The sequence below is a fragment of the Lissotriton vulgaris genome, chromosome 5, assembly GCF_964263255.1.
Source record: "Lissotriton vulgaris chromosome 5, aLisVul1.2, whole genome shotgun sequence".
Lineage (NCBI taxonomy): Eukaryota > Metazoa > Chordata > Amphibia > Caudata > Salamandridae > Lissotriton > Lissotriton vulgaris.
In genome coordinates this window covers 1021554812-1021573769 of record NC_141693.1, presented here as the reverse complement: position 1 = coordinate 1021573769, position 18958 = coordinate 1021554812, and the positions used below count along the sequence as shown (strand labels likewise).

Sequence of the window (18958 nt, the reverse complement as noted above, 5' to 3'; positions counted from 1 at the left end):
GACCTATAGTGTCAGGGATTGGGTCCCAGTTGGAACTACTCTCTAAGTATTGTGATTTTTTCTTCAAACCCTTAATCCAATCCACAAGTACTTACATTAAGGATACGAAAAGCCTTCTTTCAATGTTACTTAATGTACAACTTCCAGAGGAACCATGTTATCTAGTGTCCTTAGACATTGAAAGTCTGTATACTTGTATCCCTCAGGATGCAACTCTCAAAGTTTTGGCAGACATCCTGGACCAAACCACATGGTCGTACAACACCTCCAAGACCTTTGTGATTGATTGCGCTACCCTGGCATTGAAACGGAATTTCTTCCAATATCAAGACACTTTTTATTTACAGAAGACTGGCACCTCGATGGGCAGTACCTTTGCCCCCAGTATAGCGGGGTTGTATGTTTACAACTTCGAAAAAACGCACATCCTAGCAAATTCCAACCCTTATGCTCTCAATGTTATCCTGTGGCAGAGGTACATTGATGATGTGCTTTTAATCTGGAAAGGGTCTGAGGAAAGTTTACTATCTTTTTTTGATTGGGTCAATACTTGCGACCCTCATTTAAGATTCACACACCAATATGACTCCAAGTCCATTGTCTTCCTAGACGTCACACTTACAAAAACTGGGAATCGACTAACGAGCAAAACTTATTACAAACCAACAAGTAGGAACAATCTCCTTCACTTCTCTAGTTTTCACCCGCGTTCATTACGCGAAAATCTCCCTTTCGGCCAATATCTACGAGTACGTAGAAATTGTAGCAATCTTGTGGATTTTAACAAACAAGCGGATGACCTAACAACAAAACTAGAACAGAGAGGTTACCCTAGAAAAATCCTACAAAAGAGTCGAAAAAGAGCAAGAAACAATAATAGAGAAGCTCTGTTGGAAGACAATGTGAAAGAAAGTGAATCCGAGGTCCCTCTGACCTGTGTGACTACCTACAGTAACATTTCTAACTCTGTAAGTCGTTGCATTGGTAAACACTGGCAAATCCTGACGAGTAATGGTAGAAATTGGCAGAAACCATTATTCTCATATAAAAAAGAAAGGAGTTTGCAAGATGCTCTGGTACACACCCGCCCAAGAATTAACCAACCCAAGCATGATGCCACTGTTTTGAATGCCTGGGGTTTGCCTTCTATAACTGGCCATTTCCCCTGCGGGGGATGTAGTGTGTGTCACTTAACATCGTCTACAAAAACACTACAACTAGAAGAGGGTAAGACATGGCACTTACGATGTCACACAAATTGTAATTCAAGTAACGTCATCTACTTGATTACCTGCCCCTGTGGACTCAGATACGTAGGGATGACCACCAGAAAAATTAAAACACGAATAGGAGAACATCGTAGTAACATTCGGTGTGGCAGAAACACCACAAAGCTGACTACCCATTTTCTTGAGCAAGGCCATTGCCCGAACGATGTTAATTGGGTAATAATTGAACAGTTGAGTTCTATTGATGAAGGTACACTGTATGAAAAGGAGCAGCGATGGATATACCGTCTATCTACTCACAAACATGGCCTTAACGACGATATCCCATGGGGATCAGTCATGCGTAGATAGACGTTCTATCCACCCTGATAATCAATTCTCTCTGTCTCCATTGTCTGTGGTCTTTCCAGCTCATGAATACAGAAATAAGAACTTATGTATCCCCTGTGATATATGTAAAAGGTTGGATTAAGCACGAACTGACCCAAAGAATATATGAAATACATCTTCCTCTATGGGCTTAACACAAAACCCTTTTTGTTTTGTACCTTTTTGCACAATCGGAGTAACCGACCACAACCGGCCTCCACTTGCTGTGTTTCTTGAGGTATTTCTCTCATAGGTTTATCTATCTGCAAATATTGCTCTGAATCGCGTCTGTAAATAAACGGGCGCCTTTAAGAGTGTGACGCGATCACGTCAGACACGTGACCGGCAGCACCGCCTCATACGCATTCCGCGTTCTCTGTGTTTATATCACCCGCGGCTTCATTACCGCGTTTGTCGATACGGGCGGCGGATGTGGCCGCTTGTAGGTGTTTCAGCGGGGAGCCGTTTGGAGATAAGTAAGTCTCGCTCTAGACCTAACGAGAGTTCAAGATTTTGCAACCAGCGGTATTGAGAACGTTTATTAATTCTTTTCCATTGTTTTTCACGTCAGAGCCCAAACGTGAAGATTTCCTCCTGCCGCTATGCCCATGGGGCTCACTATCTTAAGACATCATGTAAGTGTCTGGCTGACTTTTCCCTTTTGGAGTCCACTGCGCTCTGTATGCTTTTTGCAAAGGTGTTTTTTGGAGTAATTATTTCTAGTTTTCAAACCATTTATCTGGTTTATTGAGCACTGTTTTTAGGCAATCACTTACTCAATGTAGGTATTTAATGCTCAACGGACAATGACAAGACGTTGTTTGAAATACTGAATGAATAACAGATTTATCACCAGCATGTTCTTTTTCTAATTATAAAAAGGATAATCTCCTTCATTTTACATATAATTTGATCCCAGTATTTGTGTGCACATGATTAGAGTGTACTAGGGTGGATGCATCTTTTTAAGGGTTCGTAATTTGGACGCTTTTGTGTTTTCTATTTACCCTTACAGATTCTTATCGTTTCTCCTATAACAAGGAGTTAATTGAAATTGGGGAAGACTTTCCTAAAAGGAGCCTCGACAACTGCAGGTCGTATTGTTCAGTGTAACTACTCCCTGGGTCTGAGCACTTTAGCGTGCTCCGATCAGTGAGTGGTACTGGATTGTATCCTTGGTCCTGACGAATGCTGAGCTAATTTTGCTCAATAAGCAGAAACATGTTGACCGTATTTTATTAATTTTTCTTCTCTCACTTCATTAATGGGACTAATTGGTTCAAACTTGCACAACCTTTCAGTAGTCCTGAAAAATAATCACGTTTTTCAAACACTGGTTTTAACAGAGTTAGAGCTACCCTCTTATTAAAATAATTTTGAGGAGTAGTCCATACTCTTTTCAACTCACTTTCACTTTCCTAGCAACTAAGGAGGACCCAATGAAGACAACTGGCTACCAGTGTTTCACTGGGGCCTGAGGGTCCTTTTAGCTAGATCTCTGAACATGTGCACTCTATTTTTCCTACTGAAAATAACAGTCTCTTCTAAAGTTCAGTAGCACTTTGAACAGAATTTTGCTTGCCTACTGTGTCTGATGTGTGTACTAACACTCTCCTGTTGTTTCATATACTGTTCCCATGAGGCACAGGGTCAGACTGATTTGCATATGGCCATGTCTGAACTGGGGTGGCGGAGTGAGCTAAAGAATGGTGATGGATTAAACCCAGATCAGTTGACTGGGGGTGAGTGTTTGATTTGCTCAAACGCTCAGACCATCATCCCCTTTTGTATCGCTTTGTTCGCCCTAAGTTGCCAGGGTATGCTCAGACGTGAGTCCCTTGCTCACTTTGCCACTGGATTCAAGCTAGCCTGGCTGATGACGGCTGAAATGCCAGAAACCGGTCCCAGGATGCTTGTTTCCGGTCCAGGGAAGACATGGGTTTGGCAGTTCGGGCTGGACTGTTCCCATGAGGTACAGGGTCAGACTGATTTGCATATGGCCATGTCGCATGTGGCGGAGTGAGCTAAAGAATGGCGATGGATTAAACCCAGATCAGTTGACTGGGGGTGAGTGTTTGATTTGCTCAAACGCTCCGTCCATCATCCACTTTTGTATCGCATTGTAAATGCGGCGCATCAATGGTGGCAGAGGCATGGCGCACAATAACTGGCGCATCCCTGCTGATATGCAGGGATGCGCCAGGTATTGTAAATCTGCTCCTCAGTATTTAAAGCGGACACGTGACACCATTATCGGTGTTAGCTGTCAGAAGTCTCGACGCTGCCTCGAGGTATGTGCACCGCTCCCATTCTCCCATTTAGCCTCGACGAGTGCCTCATACACACTTTGGACGTGCATAGAATAGTGTCCTTTCCATAGTTAATTAAGCAACCCTTTTTATACTTAACACATGCTTTGTGGTGTCTCCGGCCCCTGCGGAGGTCTACTTTCAGAGCTAATTAAACCTTCCCAGCTCAGAGAGATTGACTATGCATTATTTCCGAACAATGACAAATGTGATGGGCATCTTGGTACCCCTTCACCGTTTGGGTCATTGCTTTATAAGAATCCACTAGGTTTGAGCCATGTTTCCCTTTTATGTATTTAGTCGTACACAGGCCTCGCTAAGTCTTAGTCCTCGCTTTAATATATTCACCTGGCATGATGTTTTGCATAGCTGTTTAAGCATTAGACGTCCCATGTCTGAGCTCCCCTCCCATTAGGGCTACAATTTAAGTCATAGCGTTTTGAACCTTGACGCACACTGTTCTTTTTCTAGCGGGCTGTGGATCACGCGCATATTACTCACTTGGCGTGCCCCATAGTTCCTTAGAACTCCAGCTAGACTTTCTGTCACGCTACCTCACAAGTGACCTTAAGCCCTGGTTTGCAGGTTTGCTGCCATTAACATTAAGAGACTGTCATATTGTCTATACTACCCACGTGCTTGGATTTCCCTGACCGGAAACTTCTTCCTTTGCAGCTACAGGTTACTAATGAACCTTTGCTCCTTTATTACGGATACACCCGCTACCTCTGACTATAGGTTACTGTGAAACCTTGGCTTACTCAACACAAACTATTTTGTCAACCGTGAGTGAGTGTCAGGCCATTTTTTGCCCTTTGTTGTACTCCTCTAATCCACTAGTTTGAACACTGACCCTAGCGGATTCTGTATGACTCCTTTTCTCTCTCCCACCTGTAGGAGCCTCTCAGTCCCACATCACCACGGGCCGGCACCTAGTCATCTGGGGTGCTCCTCTCTGTCACCTAAATGGCCTCCTTGAAAGGGTAAAAAGATCACACCCTGCTCACCTGTTCGAACAACAACTCTTCGAGCAAACAGCCCTCTCTGTCTCAACATTCCTTCCCATCAGATGACCAAGGAGGGGACGCAGCCCCATCCAACTGGGCTTTCCTGGAGTCCCTCTTTGACACGCTCAGGACGGATCTACAGTCTGTCAAGCAGGACCTGTTTCTGGACCTATGAAATGCGACCTAGGCTCACTCGGGGAAAGAGTATTCTTCCTGGAAGACAACGAGATTGCATGGGGGGAAAAACACTGAGATGCTTCGCCAAGAAGTTCTGAAGGTCCTAGAGCAACAGGTGGACTTACAAGCACACATGGGAAATCTTAAGAACAGATCTTGTTGGACCAACATACGACTTACAGGGGTACCAGTCGGAGCAGAGAGAAAAGACATAAGCAGTTTTGTACAGGCCCTATTCCTGCATGTCCCAGGCCGGATGTAGGGTGGCCACCATCTCTTGGACCGGGTGGGTCAAAGGGAAGGTGGTGTTGTACAAACTCCGGTTATCCGTGTGTGCATGACTTCAAGCTAAAGGAAGAATTCATTAAGATACAGACTTGGAACACCCACAATTCCAATAGCATAAGTGCTCTCTCTACCAGTATCTCTCGACTATTACCCTCAGACGACGCAGGGACTTTAAACCAATCACAGAGTTTCTGCAGTTCAAGTCAATCAAATAAGGGTGAGAACACCCATTCTGCCTCATCTTTCGTTGGGAGGGCTAACTACACCAGCTTCGACCATGACAGGAGGCTTACCGCATTCTGGGCCCGTCCCAGCAGGAGGCCCGCCACCCTTCGGGGGGATCACCGGGATCATGACCTGAATAAGCCCCCTCTTGGTAAAAGCCCACTAAAACATTTAAGAAGTTGTGCCACGACCCTGGGGTGATAGCGCAAGAACTAAAGTTGGTATTTTATTGGACAAGCTTTCACCAGACATGATGGGCAGATCGGACACACCCTGTATGGTCGTGCTGGGCCTCCTTCCTCGCCTCCTGCTGGTTTCACCCTGGGGCGGAGAGTGCAGACCAACGTTCTCCACCTGTAGATGAACGTCTGCTGCACCTATCCTCTGGCACGACACGCTAGACTCACTCAATGGACATCCATGCTTAATGGGCTTCAGATTGGTAATTATTTTCCGGATCATGTTGGGGACTGTTTGGTTCTATCACTCCGCACCCTATGGACATACACCTCGCTACACTCACCTTATCAATGGCCCACTGTCTGCACCACTGAAAGCCACAATCTGCCCCTTGGGCAACTAATACGCCCACAGACCAAAGCATCAACCACCCTCTGTGACCACCCATTAAGGGACTCAAAATCATCAGCTCAATGTCAGGGGCTTAAACCATCAGGTCTAAAGGGCCCCAATCTCATCCCTCCTAGAGCACAGTGAGAGTGACATATGCTTGCTACAGGAGACACCCCTGTTGCCAAAAGGTGTACCAAGGACACGATCCCATTGGTTCCCCAGACGTTTTTGTCTTTAAAAAAAGGGGGCAGTGGCCATACTCCTTTCCCAGACTTTCAAAGGAGAGGTAATAGGCAAGTGTGCTGAAAACAGGGGGAGGCTCCTACTAGACCACTTTCTGGCTCTTTTCCAGTTACACTGGCTTCCACGTATGCCATGAATGAACGTCAGGAACAATTCATCCAAGAATCCCTGCCAGAAACCGTGCGGTCCCCAACTGCAGCAGTCCTGGTGGGTGGGGACCAGAACCTAGTGGATACCGACCTAGACCGCTTTGGACAAAGATTCAGACAGAAAGGGGCATTCACTACAAATGGTCTGACCAGGCTGTGCTAGTTCAACCTAGCCGCCTATGATGGGGCGCTGACCTTAATGAACAGGACTTCACTTTCTATTTGGCAGCCCACAAGACTTATGGCTACATAGATTACTTCCTGGGGCCCCCCACGGTCATGGCCTGAGTTGAAGAGGTGAGCATAGATCTCATGTACTGTCCGACCAGGCCCCAATCACACTGACTTTGCAGATCAACAATACACAAACACCATCTAATAGCTAGAGGCTGCGTGACAACCTTATCCAAAACCATAGTATTATTGCCTCCATAAATAAGGTCCCCTGGGCATACTTACAGGACAATGATTAGGACGGGGTCTCCATACTTTGAAATCCCCTAAATAGGTGCTCATAGCACTGGCAGCCCTAAACAATTGATTATTTAGGGAGAAGTAGGCATGGCTTCAGGGGGCAGTGAAAGTAGTGGAAAGCATTAATTAGCGTACCAGCACCTCTAGAGTATGGCGAGAACTAGCTAAGGGGCTTGTGCAGCTTAAACACCTAGACCTTGACAGGGCAGGATATGCTGTGTTCCATCTTAAAAACACATTCTACATGGGGGGGCAGCAAATAAATACGTCAGACTGCTTGCACTTTGCATATGCGCCAAGGTACAACGATACACCGTAAAAGTCATTACAACAGCAAAGGGTAAGTCAAGTCTCTGGAGACAAACAAATCATAGCCACATTTCGGGATTTCTTCCAAACCCTGTACACTGACCAACACCTATACGATGTCGCTATCCCCCCATATTTAGGGCAGGCCCATGTTACGAAACTTGCTGAAGGAGACACGACTAAGATGGAAGAGCCAATTACTCTTGCTGAGGTAATTGCCACCATAAATAACTAGGCGGAAACCCAGGCCCGACTCCTTTACCCCCCTTTTTTACAAAACGTTCTGTCCACACATTGGCCCCATACTCAGTAGACTGTTTAACACCTTCACGGACTCCGGCGTGTCACCAAAGACCATGCTCGAGGCCACTATCATGGTCATGCCCAAGCTTGGGAAAGACAAGATGTTCTGCTGCTCATATAGAACGATCTCCCTGCGTAATGTTGACATGAAGCTATTCACAGGCACACTACCAGCTGGACTCAATGCATACAGCCCACTCAGGCTGGCTTTATCCCAAATGCACAATGTGGGGAGAACACTAAATGCATTCTCCACCACGTCAACAAGGTTCAGTGCTCCAAACGGGAGGCATTTGTACTCACAATCGAAGCACACAAATTATTCAACAGGGCCCACTGGCCATACCTAATAGCCACCCTTCAGCATTTTGGCTTCGGGACATGTTTTGTCTCTGGATTTGTACCTTATATAGAGCTTCCCAGGCCAGGGTGAGAATGAATAGTGTCTCTTATGATCCCTTCCTCATCTGTAGAGGGACGCAACAGAGAAGCTCCCTTTCACCACTTTTGTTTGCCCTGCATATGGCGCCAATTGCTTAGAGAGTCCGGGCAGACCCTTATATCACCAGGGTCTCCTTCGGGAATGCAGATCACCATTAGCCTTGATGCAGACAATGTGTTAGTGGCACTTATTGACCCTATATCTTCTCTGCCGGCCATAGCGACGGAACTACACCTTTTCAGTGCAGTCTCAGGATCTCAATTCAACCTTCAAAAGTCCTGGATTCTTAACCTGAAGGTCCCTTCGCCCACAAAACACAACTCTGCAACCAATTCCCAAACTCATGGTTGACTATGCATGTCTCCTACCTGAAAGTCTAGGTCATTCCCACTACACACTAGACAACCGAGATAAACTGCTCTAAGCGTTTTGCATCCATCCAATCTGAGCTTGAGGCCTGGCACCGACATCCCCTTTCCCTTTTATGCCACGCAGCAGCACTCAAAATGGAAATGTTCCCCAAGATTCTGTTCATCTTCCAGTCTATACCTCTGACACCTCCTCGCAATATGTTACGGTTCCTACAGCTTGAAATCAACAGGTATGCTTGGGACGGCATGCAACCCGGCATTCAGAAGCAACTCACCTACAAACCTGCGGGCATAGGTCGCCTGAGCATTCCTCCTATCCACTGATACTTCCAAGCAGTGTAACTTTGCTTCATGGTAGAATGGGACAGAGACACTACAGAAAAGCATTATGGAACAGGCAATAGTAGGGACACTCATTTGGAGGACTCAAGGGTTTCCCCGGACACATAGAGCATGGGGACTCTAGTCCTCCTTCATCAAAAAACCACCCTGCTGGTGTGACCAAATTCCCCTCCCCCATTAATCCTCTCTTTGCCAAAGCAGAGTTCACCCCAGATACACACCCTGAACAGTATCACAGGTGGCAGGAGGGAGAATGAAAATTAATAGGCTGTTTCTCTGGCACTGCCGGGATTATCCCCTTCAAATGCATGAAGACTGACTTTAACATCTCAGAAGCAGACCGTATATACTATTTGCAAATTCAGCATTTGGTAACCCATCCCTCCATTAAACCCCATGCACAAAGACACTATTACCTTTTGAAAAACGGGTCTGCCTCAAACGCAATGACAAACACCTTATCACCGACCCATATGCCTCCCTAGCCCAACACTAGGTACACAAAAAGACTGCTGGGCAGAAGAGGTCGGAAAATGAATTAAGCTGCACGCTCACGCACAAAGAATTGGAGGAGGCGCACAACTCATAAAGCACCAAGACCACCTTTAGGATTGCCTCATATTGGTACCAGACACCCGTTCGCATCCAGAAATGGAACCCGAAACTGAATTGCGAGTGCTGGAGAAGTTGTAGGAATACTGGGACCTCTCTGCACCTTCTGTGGGTCTGCCCAAAGCTGGTCCAGTGCTGGGGAGACATTCTGGGTGCCATTGACAGGGACTTTGATTTGCAAATCCCACGGTTCCCTGCCTACATGCTGCTGGTCCTATCTAATTCCTTGACCTACCCGTAAAAATCTTTATGGGGCCAGCAATACCTCTTGCCCTTGGTGCGGCCCACCAGGCTATTCTGAAACCACATGGCATGGCTGCTTAAGTTGTGGTATATACTAGGCATGGAGAAGCTATCACTAGGTACTGATCTCAAACTAGATACAACCCCGCTTTATAAGTATTCAGTCTGCGCGGCTCAACTAACTGACTTGCCCCAAGTACCTTAAACTACTGCACCTGATCCCGATTCCATGGCAAGCCGCCAATGCAACCGGCCACTCACAGGCAAGTGGGAAACCACTGGTCTCAGAGATCCACAGAGGGTGCTAAGGAGGACCTGCATAATGACCAATGCCTAAACTTCACGGCGAACGATTGAACCAAGAGTGGAAGGGATGGGGACTGTTGGGGTTTGGTTTTGATTTATTCTTATGTCACATCTTAAAGTTTGGCTGCCAGCCTCCGGGTTGTTGGCTGAAAGCTGTGAACTTACTCTGTGGCAATAAAAAGAATTGATCCATTAAATATGGTTATAAAATGTTTTCTTCTTTGGGTGTAGATTTTCTATTAGTAACTCCAATGGGACGATATTTTTTTTATTTAATGTTTAGTACACAGTCATTCAGTCAGACAATAATTTTGTCATGATATTCTGCTACAATAGGCCTTGAAGCTGCAAAGAGACGTAAAACACCACCACTACCAGCAATTCCAGTCCGTGGCATCCCTGAGAGCTCAGGACTCATTTAGGCAGATGCTGGCTCAGGTCCTCCCAGATTAACCGAAGCTCTCCTGTCCCTCAAACCTCTGCCACAAATGAATCCTTGCTCACTGTTTAAGGTATCGCATGCTGTTCCCTTGGCATGCATTACAGTAGAAAGACACTTATTTATTTATACTTTACATATATATCTGCAGATATGAAGAACATGCATGTGAGGGTGTGGAGGAATGGGTTAGTGATTCAGAGAATTCATGAAGGAGCAGAGAAAAGTGACTTCCAGGATATGATCCAGTAATTCTTTTTTAAAATCGGCAGTCTCGAAGAGACCTGATCCAGAATATATAAATGAATTTACCTTTATAAGTGGCTTTACAAGATGACTCCAGAAAACACATTATGTCTTTTGGTTCTTCAGGCCCAAAGATATAAGACAGTAGCTGCTAAGCTCCAATAGACGTCTGCGTCCATGCTGTGCCAGACCTTCCCATAACTGTTGGTGGGAAGGTACCTGCCACTACAGCAGTGCAGCCGATACTGCTGTCCCATCCCTTTGAGGCTATGGTAGCACAGAGGAGCATCATCCTCTGCCAGGTGGGGCTCAAATGGCTTTAACCATAGCAAAGGTGAGAGGAAGACAGGGGTGTCAGGCAGCATCATCTGATAGAACTGGAAGTACCACAAATAGACATGATTCAGACTACATCATTGCCAGTTAGAAGGATGGTTTAAGGACCCAACTCTTTTCTACAGGAGAGTTCTATTGGCACGACTCAACGCATGCAGGCAGCGCTGATCACTAACACATGCCTTAGGTGGAAGGTTGCAAGATCCATTACCCTGATGGAACACCACCACAGGGAAAACTACACAAATTCCAGAAATTCTCTCATCATGAGCCCTTAAGGAGTTCGCTTCAATGGGAAACCCCACATGCTGTAGACTGTCGTCTACTCTACAAGACCCCGAAAAGTGCCAAAGTGCTAAATGCTGCATTATAAACATATCACATTACAACGTAACACACCATAACTCAACATAACACAATGTTTAGTTACAGTGTAGAACCTTAAAGTAAGGACAATACAAAAACATATTTTTGGTGCTTAGTTATAAGATTTTCTGCTCTTCCTCCAACAATTTGCACATTTTGCACAGTTGCACTCACACATCTACTCACCAATGTATCCACGATGTAATCGCAGGCCATAACATATGTCGAATTTGCAGCTTGCCCAATAGGTCCACAGCGCGCAGCATTATATCTTAGCTGAGGGGAGATAAGAGCAAAATGTCATACCTATTAATGAAGCTGTCTTACATCTACAAGGTAGGAAAGAGGCTAGGATTACCAATACCTCTGACAAAGAATCTACAGGGTATCAAGGTGCATCACACAGATAAGTACAAGCTAATTCAAGAATGTAGACATACTACTGTGTGTTTAAGAACAAAGTAACATGATGTGTACTATTTCATTTTCTGTATCTCACTACACTAGATGCAACCTATCCAAGTCTATCTTTACCAGCGATTTGACTGGTGCACAGCTGGAAGGAGTTTACATAACTTTGTGGCTTAGTGGGAACTGTTCTTTCTTAGAACCCTTCTGTTTGCCTCATGATGTTGTCTCCTATTGGCTTGCAAGGATTTGCTTCTCTATTTGAAAAATACATCTCAACACTGGTGAGCTGAAATAAGTTAAGTCTAAATCCAAACAGTGCTGTCAAATATTGACACTGAGATCATAAAAGGTCTGGAAGAGGTGTTAATTGTAAGCTTCTCGCTCAACATGCAGGTCGCTCCCACAAATACATTTATCGATCAGGCACCCAGTATTCCATGTTATTCTCCAGGCTTTGGGAGCCACTGAAATAACTCATGCACCCAAGACACAGCCAATTTCCTGTAATCCTGCTATGAGCCGTTGCACAACCTTAAAACTTAAAAGAAGACTCCTTTTTGGTAGGGCTTCAAACAAACTACTGCTGTAATTCAACATAGAATTACAGCCATCCACAATCCACATTTTCCAACTATGAGACGGAATACATGGGAGAATTTTCCTTGGATGATGGATACAAAATCGTAATTATATGCAGTGCTTTAAATGGGTTGGTACAGTCCGGTACGGAGTACCAGCACTTTTTTATTTTGCTAGGGAGAGTACCGGCACTTCTCAAGAGAGACATAATACTTTTAATTGTAGAGTACTGACATTTCTCAGAAACAGTACCTGCACTTCTATTTTTTCATTTCAAGCACTGATTATATGGGGCACCGACACTTGACGCATCGTGGACAGGCCAGCATCCATTCAAACCTCAAGGTTGTTTCCAGGTCTCTTAAGATGGCAATTTTTCCTCAAGAATGATGATGAGATAGAAAAGTGCAATGGGTGTATTGCTGGCCCAAGAAGAGAACCCTCCATTATGGAGGGGTCCAGTTGAAACAGCATTTTTATCGTTCAGGTTTCCACTGCTCCCTGATAGTCCATTGGCAGTTTATTTTGTGCCAAGATCCCCTCACTCTTTAGCAGACCTTGAGTATCATCTGCATAGGATGATCACCACAAAGTAAATGAGTGAAATCAGATGGAGCAAAGAGTGGCATGAGATGCAAAAAATACCGGGAAATGGGCAGCCCTGTAGGGCTTCACAACTCAGATTCACAGGAGTGGATGAAAGAATCTGCAACTGAACAATGTGAGAAAGATTATCAAAAAAAGAACTCAACCATTTCACCTCTGAGACACTGGAGATATGACAAACTAGTGACCCATCTGTCGCCGATAATGTCAAAGGGTGCCAACAAGATAATGCTTTGACAAAACATTGTATCTTCTATTAAAATGCTCTTCTTAGTAAAATTATTTGGGAGTGGGGAGTAATGCCAACTCATTACAACTGTTATCATAACATGAACTAGTTTGGTGAAAAGTACTTTAAAATGTTATTGACACACATACCATTGTTCAAATGTTAAGACTCCATTAGAGAAGAACTGCTGTTAATTGACTTTATTTGAACGATGGAACACAAATATGCAAATTTTTCTGCACATTATTTTACAATGTTTAAGATATGATTCTGATTATAACAGGGTTTCTAATATCCCTTCAAATTTCCAAAGTGACCAAGTCCTAGAGTTCTCCGTTACCTGCATGGGCGTCACTGAATAAGACTAAGTACCTCAATTTTAGTAGCCCAAAAATAAACCATGGCTATGAAACTTACTGGAAACCATTATGAAGGAAGGCAGAAAACAACCTCTCCTAATTGGTGCAGTTGGGAACAGTACAAAATGGCTAAAACAATGCCTTTTGAACCTGAAAATAAATTTCAGCCACTGCTTTTTCTTTCTTTACCCTTTGTGTAGAACCTCCAATTAATCTACGAATTTGCTAATGAACCCACTGTGCAGTAAAGCGAAATGTTTTCCAAAGAGACGTTATGGCAGATATATTACTTAAAAAGTATAAGAATAAGGAGTACATGGTATGACCAATTGAAGGTCTGCAATTCCTTTCTAAATCACATGATTATGGATGATGTTATTACTTACCGTAGTATTGGCCCAACGAATATAAGAATGAAAGTAGCCCATGATGGTATCCATGAATATACGACTCTCCTAAGGGAGAAACGAAGAAATAGTGTTAGTGGTCAAGCACAGCTGATTTTAACAACCATGTTGGCCTATGGTGTGCTTAAATGGTGGGATCATGGAGGAGAACTCTGTATGCAAATTCCCTTGAGGTGCTGCAGGGAAGAGTTCTCTCCTTATCACTCTTCAATGTCCGATTTTAGCTAACTTTAATTTTACTGATAAGAAAATCGCCATTAATTAATTAATTTTATTTGGGCCTCTTTTTATTCTAAATGTTTATTTCAGTTAGAAGATTTAGCATTAGAAGTTAGAAGATTTAAAATTAGTTTTTATGATAGACCTTTCCTAAAGGCACATACTATTCCCATTAAGTGGCCTCAGTAACCTAGGAAAGGACTTACATTACCAATTTTGATTTCACATTCATGCTGTTAAGATATAAAAAACACTTTATCTGATCTCTTTTTTGGCTTCAGGTTCCCATGAATTGGGTCAATAGTATTGATGTTCCAAAAAGTCTTGAAACGTGAACCCCTGATAAATAACTGACTGGTAGTAGAAAGAAGAACAATTAACCTGCTAATTACATAATATCTAAGAAGCACTTGTAGTTAGCCTCTGGATTAAAAGAGTTTCCAAAAATGTTTTTTAAAAACTAACTGAAATAAAAACTACATTAGTCAGCTACGTTATATTGCAGACACTGTGTCTATTAACTTATATATGTGCTTATTTAAGAATGCACAAGGAATAATCGACAAATCGCCAAACTCAACAGGCAACCTTTCTACCCAAAGGGACCAACAAGCCACTACTACGTCATGGAAGAACAAAGGTCCTGAAATCTAGCATTGTGGCCGGCCTTTGTGGCAACACAGACTTTGACCATGACAACCAAGGCATAGATCAGTGTTTGCAATATGAGGATAGTGCATGTGAAGTAAAATGAGTTGTAGTCCTTGAAAGACTGCATGAATGAAGAAACAAATAGGCGAGTACAGAGGAGGAATGCGCATTGAATCACACAACGCTCTTCCTTGCTTCCTCAACAGATGATCTATGAAATGGATCGTTCACATTAATCAGAGGATAAGGCTAAGACATGAATACAGTAGTTGTCTGGGCTACAAACCTCACATTTTGAGTAGTGGAAAATGTAATTACAAAAGTGTGAACTGGATAATCCGTTTCAATTAAAAATTGACCTCCTGTGTCCAAATACCATGGCTTGCATGTGAAGCAAAGGGGAGGAAGGGGTGTGTTATTGTGAAATAATGTGCAATTAAACCGTAATAGCAGTTTCATATATCTGGTAGTAATGCATCTTCCTGTTACTCGTTGGTTTAACTGGAATTGTTACATTGTAAATGGAGCATACCATGGTGAGTTGTCACAAAAACTTACATAATGAAAATGTAGCAACTAAAATTATCACAGAACAAAATACGCCAAAAAAACATGAACAGGAAGTCGTAGTCTTGCAGGCTCTCTACTTACACGCGAGATGACCTGGGCAGCCTGGGTGTCGATGAAGATCTGTGTACTATTAACTGTACTGAGGGTACTGGACACAGATCCCTTTGGACAAAGAAGGAAATATAAAGAGATGATCAATACAGTTGTAACTTTCACCTTAAAGAGCTTATAAATACTTTAAAGGAAACAACACAAATTTGATGAAATTTGCCAAAATCGATTCAAAATTGTGCTTCTCATCAAAGTGCTACACCTCATCCTTCCCTATTTTTTACACAGACAATTGTATTGTGTTTAGTTCTATATTTGATGTTATCAGCATGATATCTTGGATACCAAAGTCCAAATGGAAGCTTTTGTGTATGCATTTCTTTCTATAAATTATATAGTTTGGGGTATCACAAACTGTAAAAGTCATGTTATTTCAGTTCCTGTGTCTATATTGCAGCCTCCTTGGTACCCTAGGGTCCCATGTCTCATATCCTCCTCTTTACCTTAAAAGTAGTAAGCAGCATGCCTGTCTGCCAGAAATACATAAAAAACTGTCACATATGGCTGTCTTTTCAGATGAAAAATAACAGTTATTGTTACAAACTGGGTTTCTGATTGGCAAAGGTATGCACCCTGACCAAGCAGAAGCCACACTCCTCTTTGAGGTAAGTTAGATACACACTGAAAAATACCTGTCCCCACCCTCTGGTAGCTTGGCACAGAGCAGCCAGGCTTATCTAAAGAGGCAATGTGTAAAGTATTTGTGCAACACACACACTCAAGGAATACACCACAGAAAGACTTGACACAGGTTTATAAAGATACGTTATTATATTAGAAACAAAACAAGATAAAAAAGACAAAACTACAATACATAGAAGTTGAGTTTTAGAATTTTAAAAGAATAATTGAAGTAAAGGGCATGGAAGCAAGTAGTGCTAAAAGGTTACTTTGAGTCATGCCTGACCTCGTGAAAGTGCAGGCTGGCTACAGGACCCAAGCAGGCCCAGTGAACAAAGTACCTTTCCTGGTAGCAAGCAACAAAATGCATCTATCTTCTCCACGCAGTCAAGGCAATGTGTCCGTTCCAAGGATGGATGCCAGAGTCGAGAGGCGTCAAGCGGTGTTCCTGATTCTGCCACACAGTCTAGGGGATTTTTCATTCTCACCAAGCTCTTGCTGCAGCAATACGCTGTTTGATGTGTCGATATCTGGAGGCAAAGCACTGGTTCTGATGCAATGCTTCAATTTTACTCCTGCAACCAGGTGGATGTGCTGTTTCTGTTACACACAGACAGGAGATGCGTCGAAATCCATGTTGCAAGTATCTGGGTTACTTCCATTGAGCCAGGCATAGTAGCAGGGATAGAGATTTGATTTCCCGGAGTCTCAAGCAACAAGAGACAAGCGAACAAGCACTTGGTGATCACTTGGAGTGAAGGCAGCGTCCAGCTGCCCTTCAGCTGAGTCAGAAAGCAGCAGGGTAACACAAGAGAAAAGCAGGCCTCCCATGTCTACAGTCCAAAGAGGAGTCCTTCAAGCAGCACAGCAGTCCTTCTGACAGAGGTTCTGTTCAGGATCCAGAAGTGTCTGATTGTAGGGGGTCAGAGACCCAGTACTTTTTACCAAAAGTGCCTTTGATGTGGGGGTGACTTCAAAGAATCTCTCTGAAGTGCACATGCTCAAGTTTCAGTCCAGTCCTGGTTGCCAGGCGATCCATGGGGGGTGGGGGGTAAATCAGCCCTTTGGGTCAGAACAGCACACTACGTATTCAAGTGAAGTGTTAGCCCCTCCCTTCAATCATGCCCAGGCAAGCCCACTAGAATGCAGATATATGTAGCTGGGTACTGAGACACACATATCGTTCCTGTGTTGTGGCTGTCTTGAGGGAATGCACAAAGTGTAGCTGTCACCCATCTCAGACATGTATTGGAGACAGGCTGTCAGACACACAGAGCAGTAAGTGCAGAGAAATGTCCACTTCCTAAAAGTGACATTTCTAAAACAGTAATGTTAAATCCAACCTCACCAGTAAGTAGGGTTTATCAGTACCATTCCAAGCATATGAAACATGAAAAAGCTACTCATCTCTGATCAAGAATTACAGCTTAAATATGTATTAAGGAATTCCCAATGCTAACCTATGTGATAAGTAGGCCTCACAGTAGTGAAAAATGAAATAGGCTTTTTGTCACTACAAGGACATGCAACACCTAAAAGTACATGTCCTACATTTTACTTATATGGCACCCTGCCCTTAGGGCTACCTAAGGCCTACCTTAGGGGTGACATAATTGTAATGAAAGGGGGGGGGGGGGTTAAGGCTTGGCAAGTAGTTTTAAAACCCAAGTCGAAGTGGCAGTACACTGCACACACAGGCATTGGGAGGCCTGAGTTGAGAGGCTATTTCTGTGGGTGGCAGAATCAGTGCTCCAACACCCTAGTATCATTTAACTCACAGGCATTGGGTATATGGTATACTGCCTTACAAGGGACTTACAAGTATATTAAATAGGTCAATCAGTTATACACCCATTACACACATGTTTAGGGAAGAAGCACATGCACTTTAGCACTGATTTGCAGAGGTAAAGTGCTCAGAGTCCTAAGGCCAACAAAAAGATTTAGCAAAACGCGAAGGCAAAAAGACTGGGAGAAGACCACCCTAAGGCTGACATGTCTAACAGTTATCAACAAGGAAATCTGTCTAAAACATTTCAGTTGAATGAATGTCAGAGTTATATTCTGCAATTATGAGGGTATTCCCCCTCTATTCTCAGCCAGAATACACTTTTATTACTGATACAAGTGATGGGAGTAAATATGTGAGTGTAGTGGGGCTGAGCCTTGCATTCACACAGTGTTAAGTTAGCATGAGCTTGTTAGAAGTTTAAATGCCATTTTACCTTTCTGCTGTCTTTTGCACACAACACACACTTTATTAATTGTTTAGATATACACTGAGTGTTTTCCTTCACATGAGAATAACTTGTTTTTCTACATCGCTAGACTTGCTTTGTAAGCTTAGTCTGAACAGTGAGTGCCGAGGCCTTCAAGGTTATTTCAACACAGTGGCTGTTGTTCGAACTGATCAGTGCACGTTCTAGACATAACACATATGCAGCTGCGGCCACCTCAGATACTGGCGCCTTTAATAATGCACTGTGTAGGCATGAATGAACACACTTGAAGAACATTCGTGTGCTGAGAGCTTGTGCAGAACTTGATGTGATTCGCTACTGCTAATTCTTGAGGTATGGAGTCGCCTATGCAAGCCTAAGTGCCCAATTCCAATCTGCTCTCTTACATAAATCATTTGGGTGGCGCGAAATCCAAAAGTCTCTCGGTTATCGCAAAGAAAATATGGTATTTCTGTTGGAAACACAAAATCACCCTCAGAGCAGACTACATTCCCGGTTCTTTGAATCTGAGAGCAGATTGGAATTCACGTTTTCTTCACGATTCCAGCGATTGGATGCTGAATCCCAGAATTTTTCATCTAATTCAAGATATTTGGG

The 18958-nt window shown here is 43.5% G+C and overlaps 1 protein-coding gene across 2 annotated transcripts in view; it reads right to left on the bottom strand.

Moving 5' to 3' along the window:
• Window positions 1-18958, bottom strand: part of LOC147711924 (prominin-1-A-like) — a 487531-nt gene that overhangs the window by 24280 nt on the left and 444293 nt on the right. For both annotated transcript variants that reach the window (XM_086922649.1, XM_086922650.1), the window contains exons 20-22: window positions 15471-15551; window positions 13929-13997; window positions 11545-11634 (exon numbers count right to left, since the gene is read on the bottom strand). In XM_086922649.1, the coding sequence (XP_086778775.1) occupies window positions 11545-11634; window positions 13929-13997; window positions 15471-15551 (240 nt within the window). The remainder of the gene's footprint in view (window positions 1-11544; window positions 11635-13928; window positions 13998-15470; window positions 15552-18958) is intronic.